A 16,604-nucleotide genomic window follows, 5' to 3' on the forward strand; every position below is an offset into this window, starting at 1 on the left:
AAAACGTGGAAATCATGTGTTTCTGGCCCTTCATGAGGACAGAAGACCCAGCCTTGTGACTTTATTGTCTAGGTTGAAAGGCGAGAACCCTCTCTGGACAGGGTTTTCTAAACAACGTAACATAGACATCTGCGCCCCCCTCAACACACACACACACACACACATCACCTCCAAGCCCAAGAGTGTTGATGATACCAAGTTATGGAAGATGAGTGTTATGGCCTGAGTACCCCAAAAAAGATGGTATGTTACAGCCTATGCCCCGAAACCCAGAATTGGCTGTATTTGAAGATAGGGTCTTAATAGAGGTGATGAAGTTAAAGTGGATTCATATGGGGGGCCCAGTCCAGTCTGACTGTGTCCCTGTGAGAGGAGAAGAGGACCCAGACACAGCCCAAGGGATGATCCCATGAGGACACAGGAGGAGGCGGCATCTGCCAGCCCAGGAGAGGGGCCTTAGGAACCAGCCCTGCTGCCCTCCACCCCAGACTGTGGCCTCCGGAATTGAGACAGGAATTTCTGTTGTGGAAGTGCCTGGTGTGGGGCGCTAAATCACAGCCTTCATTCTCCACACCGAAGGCACACGGAAGAACACACAGAAAGCCAGCTGTCAGAGCTGAGTCTCGGCAAAGTCTCCCGTGGGAGATGCACAGAAATCAACAGAACGGGGGCCCCGGGCTTGAGCCAGGGTGACCTCCACTCTCCCTGTCTGAGGTCAGCTTTGCCGCCTCCCACCCCTGGGTCCTCCTTGCCATCAGCTGCAGGACAAGAGGAGAGATTGGCAAGAGTGTGCAGGGCCCCCACAGAGCAGAGGCTTTTCCACCCGGAGACTCAAGAAGCTGCTCCTTTTGAAGCCCAGAGGACCACAGTGCCCCTGGGACCACCTCTCAGGGCCCTCCTTCCCATCCCCCAACCTCCCTGCTTTCAAGGGGTGTCGGAAGCACAGTCCAATCTCTTTGCCCTCCTTCAAGGTCCCAAAGACCCCTCCAGACGCTGGCCTGCAAGCTGAGGGGCAGCTGTGGGGGCTCCAAGGAGAGATGGTGGAATCAGCCACTGATGGTCGTTGTGGAAGAGGGGCCGAGCGCTCTGGAGCATGAGGCACTGGAGAGAGGGAATTCTGTCTCTCTGATCCAAACCAAAGGTCTGAGGACAGAGCAGATGAGGGAGAGGGTCTTGGGGATCACCGGATTCGGGGGGAGCAGGTGTGGAGGCAGAGGGTGGAGAGCCCTGCTAACACGGAGAGGTCCTGGAGTGAGGTGGAGCTAAGCACACAGGGGACCCCTCCTGGAACCCACTGGTGGCCTTGGGCTACTGCCTGCCATGCACGAGCCGAGCTTTGCCCTATAACATGGGGACAGGAAGCCAGGCCCCACTTGCTTTTCAGGCCAGTGCCAGCCTGAACTGGATGTTTCTTTAAGGTCTCTGAGGTCGATGGAGCCCATGTGATCCCTATGGAGGGACTGTGGGATCAATTCCCTGCAGCTCGAGGTGACAGCCACCAGCCTTTTCTGGAAGAGCTCGGGAAAGACTCTCCCTGGGTGCACAGTGAGTGCTCCTCAGCAGGCTCTGTGCCGAGGCCACAGCAAGCCAGGCCCTTCACCTGCCGGAGCGAGAAGACCCAGAACAAGCCAGCACCTCGGCAGGGAATGGAAGCGCCTCCTGGGAGCAGCTACGTGGGGCCTGAGGGCAGGCGGCACCCAAGGGTGTGTGTCCTCATGGCACCTGGGCCCTGCCTAAGACAGCCCCGAAGACAGCCTCCAGCTGCTTTCTGCTGGGTTTACAAGGGCAAAAATATCAGCTCATGTGGCTGAATCACCCCCGAGGAGTGAGCCCCTGGCACCGTCCTGATTCCTCTGAGGCTGGATTGAACAGTGCAGAGAGCCCTCCACACAGGACGGAGGGGCCACACTGCGTCCACCACATGTTCTCACTAGCAGACGCAGCTGGGACCCGCACTTCTGTTCCTCAGCCGTCAGGAGGACACGCAGCCATGTCACGGCTTCACTCACTTCCCTCTAACCCCTGAGGTGCACCTGGGTCCAGGTTCTCTCTCTGTCTCATGGAAACACAATGGAATGGAACGTTCTAGTAGTCGGTGGAATGAGTTGTGCACGGCCTTTCTTGATTCCCAGCAAAGCAGCCTCAGTTCCCCAGAGCCCTCCAGCAAGGCCACTTCCTCAAGAGTGAGGCCCCCAGGGGCAGCATGGGCTGCTGAGACCTTCCCTGGAGCACCTGCTGGGAGGCCCCAGGGGGCTGGAGCTACACCAGGCTTGCAAGTTTCTTGTTTAGGGAAAATGTATAAACAACTGAGATCATTGTTTGTTCTTTCTGACTAGTCTTTAAAATAGACCCACCTGGGTGGCGTCCCTCCTGAGAGGACTCTGGAGAAAGTGGGGTGGGCCCAGCTCATGGGCAAGGGTGCAGAGGGAAAGGCATCCACAGAGGCCTCCGTTTCCAGCATCCCCTCTGTCAGAGGGGAGGGAGAGAAGAAGATGTGGCGCATGTGTGGGGCCCCACGGTAAGCCTGGAAGCCCCAGCTGTGGCCAGTGGTTCCAGAAGACCCCGAGGCCTCATCCTGGGACACCAGCAGAAGAGGGCCCTGCCCACCTTGCATGCCCCCCACCTGCCAGCCTTTCCAGACAGCCTCCTGGAAGCTGTTTCTGGTTTGGTGGCCCTCAGAGCCAGTAGTCCAGTGGAGGCACCAGAGCTGGGGCAAGAGCATCAGCAAGAGCTCAGGACAGGGCTGGAGCCCAGGTCAGCTGACCCTGCACTGCCACCTGCCCTGGCCGGTCCAGCAGCCGTGCCCCGCTTCCTTCTGTCACCAAAGCTGCACTTTGTACTGACCGTGCATAAATAATTCAAAAGCCCAGAGTGGAAATTTTCTTCCTTGTGTGTTCCTGCTCCCTCCGATGACTTCATCTCCCTAGAGGAGCCGCTGGACCAGGGTCCGCTGGCTTTGCCCCACCGGGGTGGGGAGGCTAGCTGGGTGAATGCTGGAGGGAGGCCCAGGCCGGCTGCCCCCAGGGTAGGGAGGCAAGGATGGCAGTGGCTGACCCAGGCCTGCTTCTGAGAAGACTCGGGGGCGAAAGCAGTACCAAGCCGACACAGAAATCTGCTGACCTCTGTGTTCCCTGAGTCAGTACAGGATCAATAATCCGGAGCACACAGGGAGGGCTCCGTGCACAGTGCCCTGCTTGTATCTTAGCGTGCAGCCTGCTTCCTGGAGCCTGGGCCGAGGGGTGGCTACCATGGGTCATAACTGCTTTGAGGGGCACTGCAGATCTGTTCCATTGCCTTCCTGGCACCTTGGAGACCTTGCTTTCAAGTCAAACCTATTTACAAGAACAAAAGTGACGCTGTCCCCCTTCCTGAGAGCCCTGGTGCTTATGACTGTGTCCCTGCCCTTAACGCCCACCTCAGCAATGACAAGAGCTCTGGGAAGAGCCTTCGAGGGTTCCGTGCTGCTCTGCGCTCTCTGCATTCACTTTTTCAAGTAACGGTCACAGTGACCCTCCCCTTCAATCTGGGCAGAAACCACCAGAAATTGTGCATCCTCTCATGTGTCCATTCATCCATCAGTTCAACTGTTTACTGAACACCTTCTCTGTACAGGGCACTGGGCTAGGCTTAGCAGTGAGGAAGGTGCCCTGAGCACCTGCCAGAGGCCATATGGCTGATGAGGACGAAAGCCCTCAGGTCTGACCCCAGCACTGCTGCACAGCCTCTGGGCAACCTCTGTCCCTCATCAGGACTGCTGATGTGGAAATGGCACCTGCCCCACTTGGCACCAGGCAGCCTGGGGAGGGCTCGACTTGGGCAACCTCCATGTGGACCAGGCACAGTGTGTCCAGCAGGCTGAGGGCAGCCAGCAGGTCTCCCTCGTGGGCCATGGGAGGTGGTGAGCTTTGGCTGGCAGCTCAAATAATCCAATGTCTCTGGTTCTGCCGCCCCCAGGTCAAGGAGATACTGACAGCACTGGGCCTGCTGTCTTGCGCCAACACGCGAACGGGGAGCCTGTCGGGTGGCCAGCGAAAGCGCCTGGCCATCGCACTGGAGCTGGTGAACAACCCACCAGTCATGTTCTTCGATGAGCCCACCAGGTAAGTCAGGAGCGTCTGGGCTGGTGTCCAGGAGCAGGAAGAAGCCCCTTTGTTCAGGTGACCCTGACATCCTGATGCAGCCTCAGAGGGGTGAGGTGAGCTCTGCTCGCCCAGTGGCTCCTCCTTCCATCTGGGACTGCTGGGCAGAGGGGCTGACTTATACCCCTTCCCGCCTCTGCTCAGAGACGTCCCTCTGCTGAGGCCGGCAAGGCATGTGTTGAGCCTGGAGATATGGTTTTGGGGGAAACCATCTCCCTTTCATGATGCTTGTCTCTTCCATGATGCAAGTTCCCCATGGCTCAGTCACTCCGAAGGCCAGCGTCATGGGACAGATGTGTTCTGTCTTCAGATGTGTTCTGGAAACGCCTCACACTTTACCACATCAGAGGCTCAGAGATGCCCGCAGGACAGAACCCTCCCTCGGGTGCTCACCAGCCCTCTATAGCTACGGGTGCCCTGATCCCTTTCCTGGGTGATGCCCTTTATGTTTGGGGCTCCCTTGGGAAGTCGCTGCTCTGGAGTCTTGGCTCTGGTGCCCCTGGCCATGGGTCGAGCTCACCTGACTCCGGCGCGTGTCCTATTCAGTTGTCCCAGGATGGGAACCAGGCTGCTCCTGAAATGACTTCAGCCAGACTTTATGTGGTCTCACTTCTGCCAAGCACTCACCTCTCCAAAGTCCAGCTAGATCTGACAGCAGTGTGTCAGCAGCCTTCTGCGGGGAGGGGTCATGTGTTTGTTTCTCTTGGGCCTGCACAGTCCCAGTCTATAAGACAGTTCAGGAAAAGAGAGGCCACAATGAAGCCTTAAGTAGCATCTTGCAGGAATGTGTGGGCACCGGGGGACTTCCCAGCACATACTTGTCTCCCCTGACCTGTCACTTCAGAGTTGAGGGGATGGGAACAGGAATAGGTCTGAGGGGCCAGGAAGGGAGAAGAGACAAGAGGTCCCCAGGACCTTGCTGGACAGTGAAACACCTGCCAGAGTAAAGCCCACTTGGGCTGCACCAAGGCCCCCTTCTATGGGGTGACACCCCATCGCCAGCCCCCTAGGGGGAAGATGAGAAGTGGGGGTGGTGACTGCAGATCACTAGACCACTGGAGGCCCAGCTGCCTGCCTGGACAGTGGTGAAGTCCCCTCCTGCCCAGATGAGTGGGGACCCCCCACCTCTGTCCTGGACTCTGGCAGCAAGGCTCCCTGGGGCTCCTCTGTTCTTGCCAGGAATAAAATGCAGCATGATAAGCCCCACTGTGTGCTCCCCCCTGAGCAGCCAAACAGAAAAGCAGTCTGGGAGAGGGTAGCTGCAGCTCCGGGCCCCTGATGCCAAGCCCTCTGGGATAGGGACTCCCTGGGCCCCTGGGATATGGCCAGTGGTTTGTTCCTGCCGCCCACGGGCATCTCACAGTGCCCCCTTGACTTGCAGCGGCCTGGACAGCGCCTCCTGCTTCCAGGTGGTCTCACTGATGAAAGGCCTGGCTCAGGGGGGGCGGTCCATCATCTGCACCATCCACCAGCCCAGTGCCAAGCTCTTCGAGCTGTTTGACCAGGTACGTGGGCCCCGGGCCTCCCCGCCAGATTACCACTGCACTCAGGTTGGCCTGGTGACCCTGAACCCTGGGCACCAACAGCCTTCTGTTACCTTGTAGGGTGTCTTCATTTTTGAGAGTGTTTAGGTGCTAGGTTTTGTGAGACTTCTGGACCCACAGGCAGGGAAGGGGGCTGGGGAGCTGAAGGGGCTGAGCAGAGTCCTCTCTTGGCCCCGGTGGTGGGTCGTGGGATTCTGGGTGTCACCAGCATTGTAAGGCTTCATCACCTCCCCTGTTAAAATGGGGGTGGGGTGACAGTTGTTTTCCAGAATGATTGACAGGTTACAGCATTTGCACAATATCATGTGGTTTATAAATCTTAGGGTTTGGCCAGGCACAGTGGCTCTTCCCTGTAATCACAGCACTTTGGGAGGTCAAGGTGGGTGGATCACTTGAGCTCAGGAGTTGAAGAACAGTCTGAGAAATGTGGCGAAACCCTGTCTCTACAAAAGAAAAAAAAGTGCAAAAAGTATCCAGGTGTGGGTACTCCTATAGTCCCAGCTACTTGGGAGGCTGAGGTGGGAGGATCACCTGAGCCCGGGAGGAAGAAGTTGCACTGAGCCAAGATCGTGCCGCTACACCCCAGCCTGGTCAACAGAGCAAGACCCTGCATCAAAAAAAAAAAAAAAATCATGTTTTGATATTGGTCTGAACAAAAGCAGTCACAAAGGGACAAAACGTGTGTAGCTCCAAAATTTTTTCTGAGCACGTGGTTAGCATGAAAAAGAAAAAGCAAGCAATATAATAACGTCATTCCTGGCCACGCGGTATTCTGTCTCCCGTGACTTATCACGGCTTTCCCTTCAAATTTTAACAGGGCCCTTGGGGGATAATAGCAAGCGCTCAGGAGAGGAAGCAGCTGGTTGTTGGGCTGACTGATTGGCTGATTGATAGATTGACTGATTGGGAGCTCCTGGTGCTTTCCTAGGAGGGCAAGGCTTGACCCCTTTCTCTTCTTACTTTTTTCCAGCTTTACGTCCTGAGTCAAGGACAATGTGTGTACCGGGGAAAAGTCTCCAATCTTGTGCCATATTTGAGGGATTTGGGTCTGAACTGTCCAACCTACCACAACCCAGCAGATTTTGGTAAGCGGAGCCCTAAGCAGAGTCGGGGACGGGAAGGGGATTTTCCTCCTCTGTGGGTTTCACTTTTAGCCGACGCCCCCAACTCGGAAATCACTTGAATATGCCACAAATGGCTCAAGTGTCACCCAGTGATAAAATTTTTAAAGAACAAAATAAGTTTCCTTTCCTGGAGACACTAGGTAAAAGCATCTGGCCAGCCCGTCTCCGCCCCCTCCTGTCTCTGTGTACTGATCGCCTCCTCTCCGGACGACAGCAGTCTTTGGATTTAGGCCCTAAGTCCAGGATCATTCATCTCCAGATCCTAAGTACCTCTGCAGAGACACTTTCCCGAATAAGGTTTCATGATGATGGTCCAGGTGGACTTCTCTCCTCCTCCACCTTCCAGCCATCAGCCTTAATCTGTCATTTTTCTTTAAAATATTTGATTTATATAATTCCCAGGACTCTATTTTCTATGTTATTTCCCAAATTGTGTTCCATGAGACTGTTCACCAGAAGTACCTCTCGCTCACAAGGGGTAGGCTGTGATGGCGAGGAGAGAGGGCACAGGGTGCACGGAGTGTGGTTTGAGGGGAGACGGGAGCCCCGGGAGGCTGCGATTCTGGTTTCACGCTCACTCACAAGGGAGGGTAACAGATCAGTAACAGGTCAGTAATGGATGCTACTGACTGCAGCAGGGGAGGTGAGGTCTGAAGTCTGCATGGAAGTGAGAACCTGGAGGGAAGGGTGGGCAGGAAGGAGAGGAAAGACATGGCACATGGGGGTGCGGAGAGGTCCTGGAGAGATGAGGATGTTCCCTTCTGGGGCTTCCACTTCCTCAGTGTCCTCTGACCAGAGAGTGGGTGGTGGAGTGAGGGAAGTGTGGCCCACTGTAGCGGTGCGGGTGACCACAGGGGCCTGGATGCGTGGAAACGTTGCCTGGCAGTGCTGTGCGCTTGTTTGGAGCCCTAGAGAATAACTTTCTGGTGGAGCCAATGGGTTCTGGTTTGTGGCTTGATCTAGGAGGTGTGGTGGCCCCATACCAGCTGGGAGGAAGCAGGTAGCTGGCTCTGCCAGAGGGAAGTACAGAAAAAGCAAGGGCATTGGGAGCTTTGGGCCTTAGCAAGGATATTACTGGAGTTGGGGGCAAGGCATCACAGAGGCAGGAGAGGGCAGAGGGCTTGGGAGGAAACAGGCAGGCAGAGGGATGAGACCACTTGCCATGGGAGTATGGAAGGAGCCGCAGGCTGCAGAGGACATCGAGGTGGGAGGAGGCCTTGGGGGAGCGAGTCGGCAGGCAGGGGGATGAGGTGAAGATTGGGATGCGGCAGGGACAGCAGGAGCAGGTGCAGAGTTGGGAGGGCCAGTGCAGGAGGTACTCACTTGGCTCTAAGAGGTGTAGGTCGAGGTCCCCAGGGCACCAGCCACATGTGTGGCAGTGGGCATGTCCTTCTCTGCGGTCTTGTAGAACTGCTGCAGCTCTCATCACACCCTGCCAAACCACAGGCTCCTCAGGGAGGAGTCCTGCCTCCGGCTTCCTGCTCCCCTCCCCAGCTCTACCTCGGAGGCTGGCACAGAGCAGGAATTTAAGTACCACTGGATGAGCCATCAGTACATGCACCCGACAGCACTATGTGTGTGTTTCCAGTCTCCTGACGTGATGAACGGCCTGGCTGGGAGTTTGAGAGCCGAATGCTGGTTGATAAGTGATTCTGACGCCATGCCGTCAGCACCGCCATGCAGCACCTATGGAATCACTTTGAAACATTCCCACTTGAGAAACGACTTTCACATTTGTGTGATTGGGGCATCTTTCCTGGAGCCTGGGCTGACCCCACTTCTGTGTCTCCTACAGTTATGGAGGTTGCATCTGGCGAGTATGGTGATCAGAACGGTCGCCTGGTGAGAGCAGTTCGGGAGGGCATGTGTGACTCTGACCATAAGAGAGACCTTGGGGGTGATGCCGAGGTGAACCCTTTTCTTTGGCACCGGCCCTCTGAAGAGGTAAAGCAGACAAAACGATTGAAGGGGTTGAGAAAGGTAATGCAAATCCCGAAGCCCCTGGGGAGGCTGCATGTGGCGCTGTATATCGCTGCGTGATAGCTCTTTCCGAGTGAGAAGGAGCCGTGGCTCCAGGCTGGTTTTCACCAGTCCCCTCTTGGATGTGTCCACAGGACTCCTCGTCCATGGAAGGCTGCCACAGCTTCTCTGCCAGCTGCCTGACGCAGTTCTGTATCCTCTTCAAGAGGACCTTCCTCAGCATCATGAGGGACTCGGTAAGGCTGCCTCACATCTTCTCCCATGGCTAGGGAGGCCGTGGGTCATTTTCTCATGGACTCGCCCTGATGGAATGTGTTCATTTATTCTCACGCTGCTATAAAGAAATTCCCGAGGCTGGGCGTGGTGGCTTATGCCTCTAATGCCAACACTTTGGGAGGCCAAGGTGGGTGGATCACCTGAGGTCAGGAGTTTGAGACCAGCCTAGCCAACATGGCAAAACCCCATCTCTCCTAAAAATATAATAATTAGGGGGTATGGTAGCGCACACCTATAATCCCAGCTACTAGGAAGGCTGAGGCAGGAGAAGTCCTTGAACCCAGGGGGTGGAGGTTGCAGTGAGCCTAGATCTCACCATTGCACTCCAACCTGGGCAACAGAGCAAGACTCCTGTTTCAAAAAAAGAAAGAAAAGAAAAGAAAGAAAGAAAGAAGGAAGCAATAAGGAAGGAAGGAAGGAAGGAAGGAAGGAGGGAAGGAAGGAAGGGAGGGAGGGAAATGCCTGAGCCTGGGGAATTTATAAAGAAAAGAGGTTGAATCAGCTCATTGTTCTACAGGCTACATAGGAAGCATGGCTGGGGAGGCCTCAGGAAACTTTCAATCATGGTGGAAGGTGAAGGGGAGGTAGGCAGATCTTACATGGCAGAGCAGAAGAAGGTGGATGGAGTACTACACACAAATATCCAGATCTCTTGGGCTGGGCACGGTGGCTCACGCCTGTAATCCCAGCACTTTGGGAGGCCAGGGCAGGTGGATCATGAGGTCAAGAGATTGAGACCATCTTGGTCAATATGGTGAAACCCCGTCTCTACTAAAAAACACAAAAATTAGCTGGGCATGGTGGTGCGTGCCTGTAATCCCAGCTACTTGGGAGGCTGAGGCAGGAGATTTGCTTGAACCCAGGAGGCGGAGGTTGCAGTGAGCTGAGATTGTGCCATTGCACTCCAGCCTGGGTAATAAGAGCAAAACTCTGCCTCAAAAAAAAAAAAAAATCCAAATGTCGCACTCACTCACTCACTGTCACAAGCACAGGACTGAAGGAGAAGTCCGTCTGCCCCATGATCCAGTCAGGTCTCAATTCCAACACTGGGGATTACAATTTAATGTGAGATTTGTGTGGGGACACAGACCCGAGCCATATCACTAAACTTTCAAATTACTTTTCTTCCATTTGCAATAGTCAGTGTTGACTATACTGCTGCAGTAACAAACACTCCCAAAATGTCCGTGTCCCCCCAATCAATATTTGTGTCCTGCTTATGTGAGGGGTGGCAACAGTGGGTTGTGTTGTGTCTCTGTCCCATAAGTCTTCTCACCTGGGGACAGCTCCTATCTGGGCATGCCTCTCTGGAACAGGCCAAAGGAAAAGTGCAAGAGAGAAAGCAAATGACAGTCCTTGAGACTTCCAATTGGAGGTGGCAGATCATCATGTGTACTCACACGCCATTGGCCTAAACCAGTCACATGGCCAAGCCTGAAACCAGGGCACTGGGCAAGTCCATTTCTCCTTCAGGAAAGCACTGTGAATCATGAGGATTGGGTTGGGAGGTGGCAATTCCTTATAGGGAAGGAGGTGGTGAATACGTGGGAACCATAATGTCCACCAGGGAAGTGGACTATCTGGCCACCTGCTTAGGAGGGGCTGAACGACTGGCGAGGCTTCTGGGACCTAATTTGAAAGACAGAGGGGTTCACTGCAGCCCATAGCAGAGCACTTGGAGCCTCTGATACAGACACTTTTCCCTCTCCATTGCTTTTACCTTTCCTCTTTTCTCAGGGTAGACCTGTTCTCCATTTTGAATCTTTAACAAACAATAGTAGTTGTGTCTGTTTTAACACAACAAAAGCCCCACATGTGTGCGTATGTGTGTGAACATGCGTGTATTAATGTGTGTGAGCATGTGCATGAATGTGAGTTGTCTTAGGGTTTGGCTTGTTTTTCTGGTGGAGAGGGGATGATGAAGCCTGAGACCCACTGTCCAGAGTTCAGGGTCACACGCTTCCAAAGCCACAGCCGGGTTACCCTCGGAGCTGAGGGCTGCTGTGCATGCACCGGGTAAGACGCGGCTCTGTCCCCAGGTTCTGACGCACCTGCGCATCACCTCGCACATCGGGATCGGCCTCCTCATTGGCCTGCTGTACTTGGGGATCGGGAACGAAGCCAAGAAGGTCTTGAGTAACTCGGGCTTCCTCTTCTTCTCCATGCTGTTCCTCATGTTCGCGGCCCTCATGCCCACCGTCCTGACTTGTGAGTGACGGACTGCAGACTTCCTTATTTTCAATTCCTACCCACCCATGGGGGCCTGAGGTCTTGCCTTGAGTAACAGATGAGTTTTCTTAACACGATGTTTTCTTTTTTTTAAAATATCATCTTCTGTGTTGGCAGATGCAAGTTGTATTGTATTCGCTGTTAGATAAGAAAATACAGTATTTAAGCCAAAGGAATGAATCCCTAGTGGAAGAGTTTTAAGCAGGGTAGAAGGCTGATGGGAGGGAGATTTCTCAAAGGTTCGCTAATCAGGAACCCCCAACTCTACTGCTTAAGTATTACCTAGTCCAGTTGTTACGACAGCTCTGCACAGCCCTCTTCGGGAGCAGATGAGCTCTCCTAGATGGATCTCCACACAACTCCAGTTTGTTCACAAGGAGGTTGCCCTTGATCACTCTGGGCTGAGAGCAAACACAGCTGCTGCTTCTCCAGGACTTGAGCATAAACAGCTCCTGCCTAGGTACCTCCTCCCCGAGCTGCCCCTGATTTCTAAGAGCAGCTTGCAGCCTTGCTCACGGGAAGGGACCACACTGATGCAGTTTCAGAAGAGGCAGACTCAGGAAGAGTCAGGCCAGGCGTGAATCCTCACATTCATCACTAAGATGGCGCTTTGTATTCACAGACCTGCTCCCCACTGATTCTCCACTTGATGATTCTTCAGGTTATACGCACAGGTGGCGAGTTTTCCAGGATAGTAAAACATGTGCCCTGTTTGTTCAGTCTCTCGGCGCTGCGGCCAGAACTGGGTTAGGAGCTGCCCGGCTCAAGATCGCCTGTTGGGATGTTGAACAGGCTCGCCGCGCCTGGCCGCTGACCCTTCTTTTTCGCTTTTCTATCTCCTAGTTCCTCTGGAGATGGGAGTCTTTCTTCGGGAACACCTGAACTACTGGTACAGCCTGAAGGCCTATTACCTAGCCAAGACCATGGCGGACGTGCCCTTTCAGGTGTGTTAGCCCAGGGGGGCTGGAATTGGAAACGGCGGCAGGAGTTCTCCTGCACACTCTTTATATCGAGTAGGAGAGCCTGCCGAGGATGCAGGGTAGCGTGGGGAAGGACCCGACTTCCGGAGCTCTGGCGGGAGCTGGGGGGAAGAGCCTGACTTCCGGAGCTCTGGCGGGAGCAGGGGGGAAGGACCGGACTTCCGGAGCTCTGGTGGGAGCTGGGGGGAAGATCTTGACTTCCGGAGCTCTGGCGGGAGCTGGGGGGAAGGACCGGACTTCCGGAGCTCTGGCGGGAGCTGGGGGGAAGAGCCTGACTTCCGGAGCTCTGGCGGGAGCTGGGGGGAAGATCTTGACTTCCGGAGCTCTGGCGGGAGCTGAGGGGGAAGAGCCTGACTTCCGGAGCTCCAGTGGAGCTGCGGGAAAGGACCTGACTTTCGGAGCTCTGGCAGGAGCTGGGGGAAGAGCCTGACTTCTGGAGCTCTGGTGGGAGCTAGGGGAAGAGCCTGACTTCCGGAGCTCTGGCGGGAGCTGGGGGGAAGGACCTGACTTCTGGAGCTCTGGCGGGAGCTGGAGGGAAGAGGCTTGACTTCCGGAGCTCTGGCGGGAGCTGGGGGGAAGAGGCTGACTTCCGGAGCTCTGGCGGGAGCTGGGGGGAAGAGGCTGACTTCCGGAGCTCTGGCGGGAGCTGGGGGAAGAGCCTGACTTCCGGAGCTCTGGCGGGAGCTGTGGGGAAGGACCTGACTTCTGGAGCTCTGGCAGGAGCTGGGGGAAGAGCCTGACTTCCGGAGCTCTGGCGGGAGCTGGGGGGAAGAGGCTGACTTCCGGAGCTCTGGCGGGAGCTGGGGGGGAAGAGCCTGACTTCCGGAGCTCTGGCGGGATCAGGGGGGAAGAGGCTGACTTCCGGAGCTCTGGCGGGAGCTGGGGGGAAAGAGGCTGACTTCCGGAGCTCTGGCGGGAGCTGGGGGGAAGAGGCTGACTTCCGGAGCTCTGGCGGGAGCTGGGGGGAAGAGGCTGACTTCCGGAGCTCTGGCGGGAGCTGGGGGAAGAGCCTGACTTCCGGAGCTCCAGTGGAGCTCCAGGGAAGGACCGGACTTCCGGAGCCCTGGCGGGATCAGGGGGGAAGGACCGGACTTCCCGAGCCCTGGCAGGAGCTGCGGGAGGATTGGCTGCCCGGGAGCTGCGGTGTTGGCCCGTGGGCGTGGGAAGCGGCGGAGCGGGCGGCTGACGGGTCCTTGCTTCCAGATCATGTTCCCGGTGGCCTACTGCAGCATCGTGTACTGGATGACCTCGCAGCCGTCCGACGCCGTGCGCTTCGTGCTGTTTGCCGCGCTGGGCACCATGACTTCCCTGGTGGCGCAGTCCCTGGGCCTGCTGATCGGAGCTGCTTCCACGTCCCTGCAGGTGCCAGCCCGGGGGACGCTGAGGGCTGGGCTTCCCTGCGCCACCTTGGCCTGAGCTAGGGGGCCCTGCCACACCTCCCCTACCTCCGCCCTGACCTCCTAGATGGGGTCAGTCCCGTGGGAAGGGCCCGCATTGTCGGGTGGTCAGGATCCGGGGGCTTCCGCGGTGCGCGCAGCAGGTGCTCTCACCTGTGCTGACCGCCTGCCACAAGCTCTCAACAGCTGCATCGCTGCCTCTGCAGGGTCTCCTTGGCCTCTCCCCCTGCCCCTTCCTTCTCCCACTGCCCACCCTGTCCCCCGACCTGCCACCCACATGCACCTGCAGGTTTTCCACCTCTGTGGCTTCAGGGCGCTCTGGCTGAGCCTGTCCTTCCAGACAAAAGCAGCACTCCTGGGTGGATTGGGAACACCTGAGGCTCCCAGCGGGGTGCAGTTTATTCCTGGTTACCTCCAGGCCACCATGAGCTGGATTTCTGGCCCCTAGGGCCCCAGTGCCCTCACCCTGGGTGAGGATAGCCATCTCACAAGGCTGCCATGGGACCAAAGATGACACTGCAGGAAGGTGCCAGGCGCACACCAGCCACGGCAACTCACATGCCCCAAAGCCAGCCCCGGAGCACCTGCTTAGCCACTCACAGGCCTCCTGCCCAAGGCGCTCAGGCTCCATGGGGGTCACTGATCCGAGCAGGGTTGGGATGCCCCTGTCTGCACAGCTGCATACAGCACATGCACACACACACTAAACACACACCACACTACACACCACACACTGCAGACACACCACCTACACACTACAGTACACACACCACAGTACACACACACACCCTACACTACACACATACCATACCACACACTGCAGACACACTGCCCACACTACACACCACACACTGCAGACACACCACCTACACACGACATACACCATACACTACAGACACCACACTGTACACACACACTGTACTGTATACACTACACACAACACACTACACACACACAAATGCTACATGCGCACACAGTACATACCACATACCATACCCCACACACTGCACACACATACACACTACACACAAACCACACTACAAACCACACATTACATACCACACACACACTGTAGACACACCACACTATACACTACATACACACACCACACACAAATACTACTTAAACACAACACATAATACGGACCACATACCACACTCCAGACACTGCACATGCACACACACAGTACACACTACATGCTCTACATACACACCACTCACTGCACATGCATATTCTATACACTACAAACGTTGCATACTATACGCAAACTACATACACAACACATCACATACCACACGTTACAGAAACCATACACACCACACACACTACACACACACACACACACACACCCTCCTATCCCCCACACCCTCACAGCCCCTGGCTGGACCTGTGCTCACTCTGAACCCTGAGTCGCAGCTGTTGGTTTCATCTCTGGGCCACTCTCCCGGTGGTGCTGACAGGTAGGCGCCCATCCCACGTGCAGAGGCTATAGTCCTTCCACTGGGCCCCGACTTCGGGGATGCCTGCCACACACCTGCCATGGGCCAGGCATGGTCCTTAGCCCCCCACAGACAGCTGTGGAGGAGCAGATGGCAGCCCCTTGAGGAGGGTGTGCCCCCATCTCTCTGGCCCTAGGGACATCCACCAGGTCCCGGCTCACCCTGGGCTGCAGGAGGCTCTGGGGCTCCTGTGTCACAGCAGGGCAGCTGGGGGACCTCAGAGATGGTGACCCCACCCCTCAGGGATGCTGCACCCTCTGCCCCATACAGCACCCTCATTACCGTGCCCAGAAGGTGCCCTGGCCCTGCCTGGGGGAAGCTGGGGTGGGCAAGCCCCCGTCTGCAGGAGGCCAGCCTGTGGGTTCTGCTACAGCTGTCCTGTGTCCCCCAACTCCAGGTGGCCACCTTCGTGGGCCCGGTGACGGCCATCCCGGTGCTCCTGTTCTCAGGGTTCTTCGTGAGCTTCGACACCATCCCCACATACCTGCAGTGGATGTCCTACATCTCCTATGTCAGGTAGTGGGCGCAGGGCACGTGTGGCATGGGGACCAAGGGTGATGGGGAAGAACTGTCTCCAATGGTGCGAGGAGCTCACAAAAGCCCCTCTGGACATCTGGCCAAGTATGAATCACACATCTGAGGATCCATGCCTTCCATCTTCCTCTTAGTTCCACCTGCTCCCACCCTCACCAACAGACACACACACTAATCAAGGAGGCCACGGAAACCAGCGCTTCACACCCTGAGAGCCATGGCAGGCCCTCATGTTCCAGACGTTTGGAGAGCAGCCTTCAGTGGAAATGCTTCCATGGTTTAGGACATTCTTCCTCTCCGAAGTGAACAGTGCTCCTAACACGTGCTGACTGTAAAACCTTTATAGGAAACCTGGTGGGGGCTGGGTGCGGTGGCTCACGCCTATAATCCCAGCACTTTGGGAGGCCAAGGTGGGCAGATCACTTGAGGTCAGGAGTTCCAGACCGGCCTGGCCAATATGGCGAAACCTCGTCTCCACTAAAAACACAAAACAATTAGCTGAGCATGGTGGCCCATGACTAATTCCAGCTACTCAGGAGGCTGAGGTAGGAGGATCCCTTGAACCCAGGAGGTGGAGGTTTCAGTGAGCTGAGATGGTGCCACTGCACTCCAGCCTGGGCAACAGAGGTGATTTCATCTAAAAAAAAAAAAAGCAATTTTTAAACATCCTAAACATTCTAGTATCTTTGAATGAGAATGCCCAGTGCCTCGGGTCCTTGGCTACAGGGTTTCATGCCCTCTGCAGAGCCGGGTGTTGGCACACTGTCCCCACCATGGGCAGCACCCATCTTCCGAGCTGCAGAAGTTCCACATGACACAAAGATCCAAAGTTGGGAACGAGCTCTTCTTTTCTAGAATGGCAGTTCAGACCCAGGTATATTGTTGAGGAAAACAGAATCAAA

The 16,604-nt window shown here is 55.9% G+C and overlaps 1 protein-coding gene across 2 annotated transcripts in view; it reads left to right on the plus strand.

The window, feature by feature from the left end:
- Positions 1 to 16,604, plus strand: part of ABCG1 (ATP binding cassette subfamily G member 1) — an 82,385-nt gene that overhangs the window by 60,765 nt on the left and 5,016 nt on the right. Inside the window, exons 6-14 of one of the 2 annotated variants that reach the window (XM_035283233.3) lie at positions 3,955 to 4,100; positions 5,521 to 5,644; positions 6,654 to 6,768; positions 8,603 to 8,787; positions 8,922 to 9,023; positions 11,103 to 11,271; positions 12,136 to 12,236; positions 13,476 to 13,634; positions 15,566 to 15,684. In XM_035283233.3, the coding sequence (XP_035139124.1) occupies positions 3,955 to 4,100; positions 5,521 to 5,644; positions 6,654 to 6,768; positions 8,603 to 8,787; positions 8,922 to 9,023; positions 11,103 to 11,271; positions 12,136 to 12,236; positions 13,476 to 13,634; positions 15,566 to 15,684 (1,220 nt within the window). The remainder of the gene's footprint in view (positions 1 to 3,954; positions 4,101 to 5,520; positions 5,645 to 6,653; positions 6,769 to 8,602; positions 8,788 to 8,921; positions 9,024 to 11,102; positions 11,272 to 12,135; positions 12,237 to 13,475; positions 13,635 to 15,565; positions 15,685 to 16,604) is intronic. The other variant, XM_035283234.3, reaches the window with a different exon arrangement.

This window comes from Callithrix jacchus, chromosome 21, assembly GCF_049354715.1.
Source record: "Callithrix jacchus isolate 240 chromosome 21, calJac240_pri, whole genome shotgun sequence".
Taxonomy (NCBI): Eukaryota; Metazoa; Chordata; class Mammalia; order Primates; family Cebidae; genus Callithrix; species Callithrix jacchus.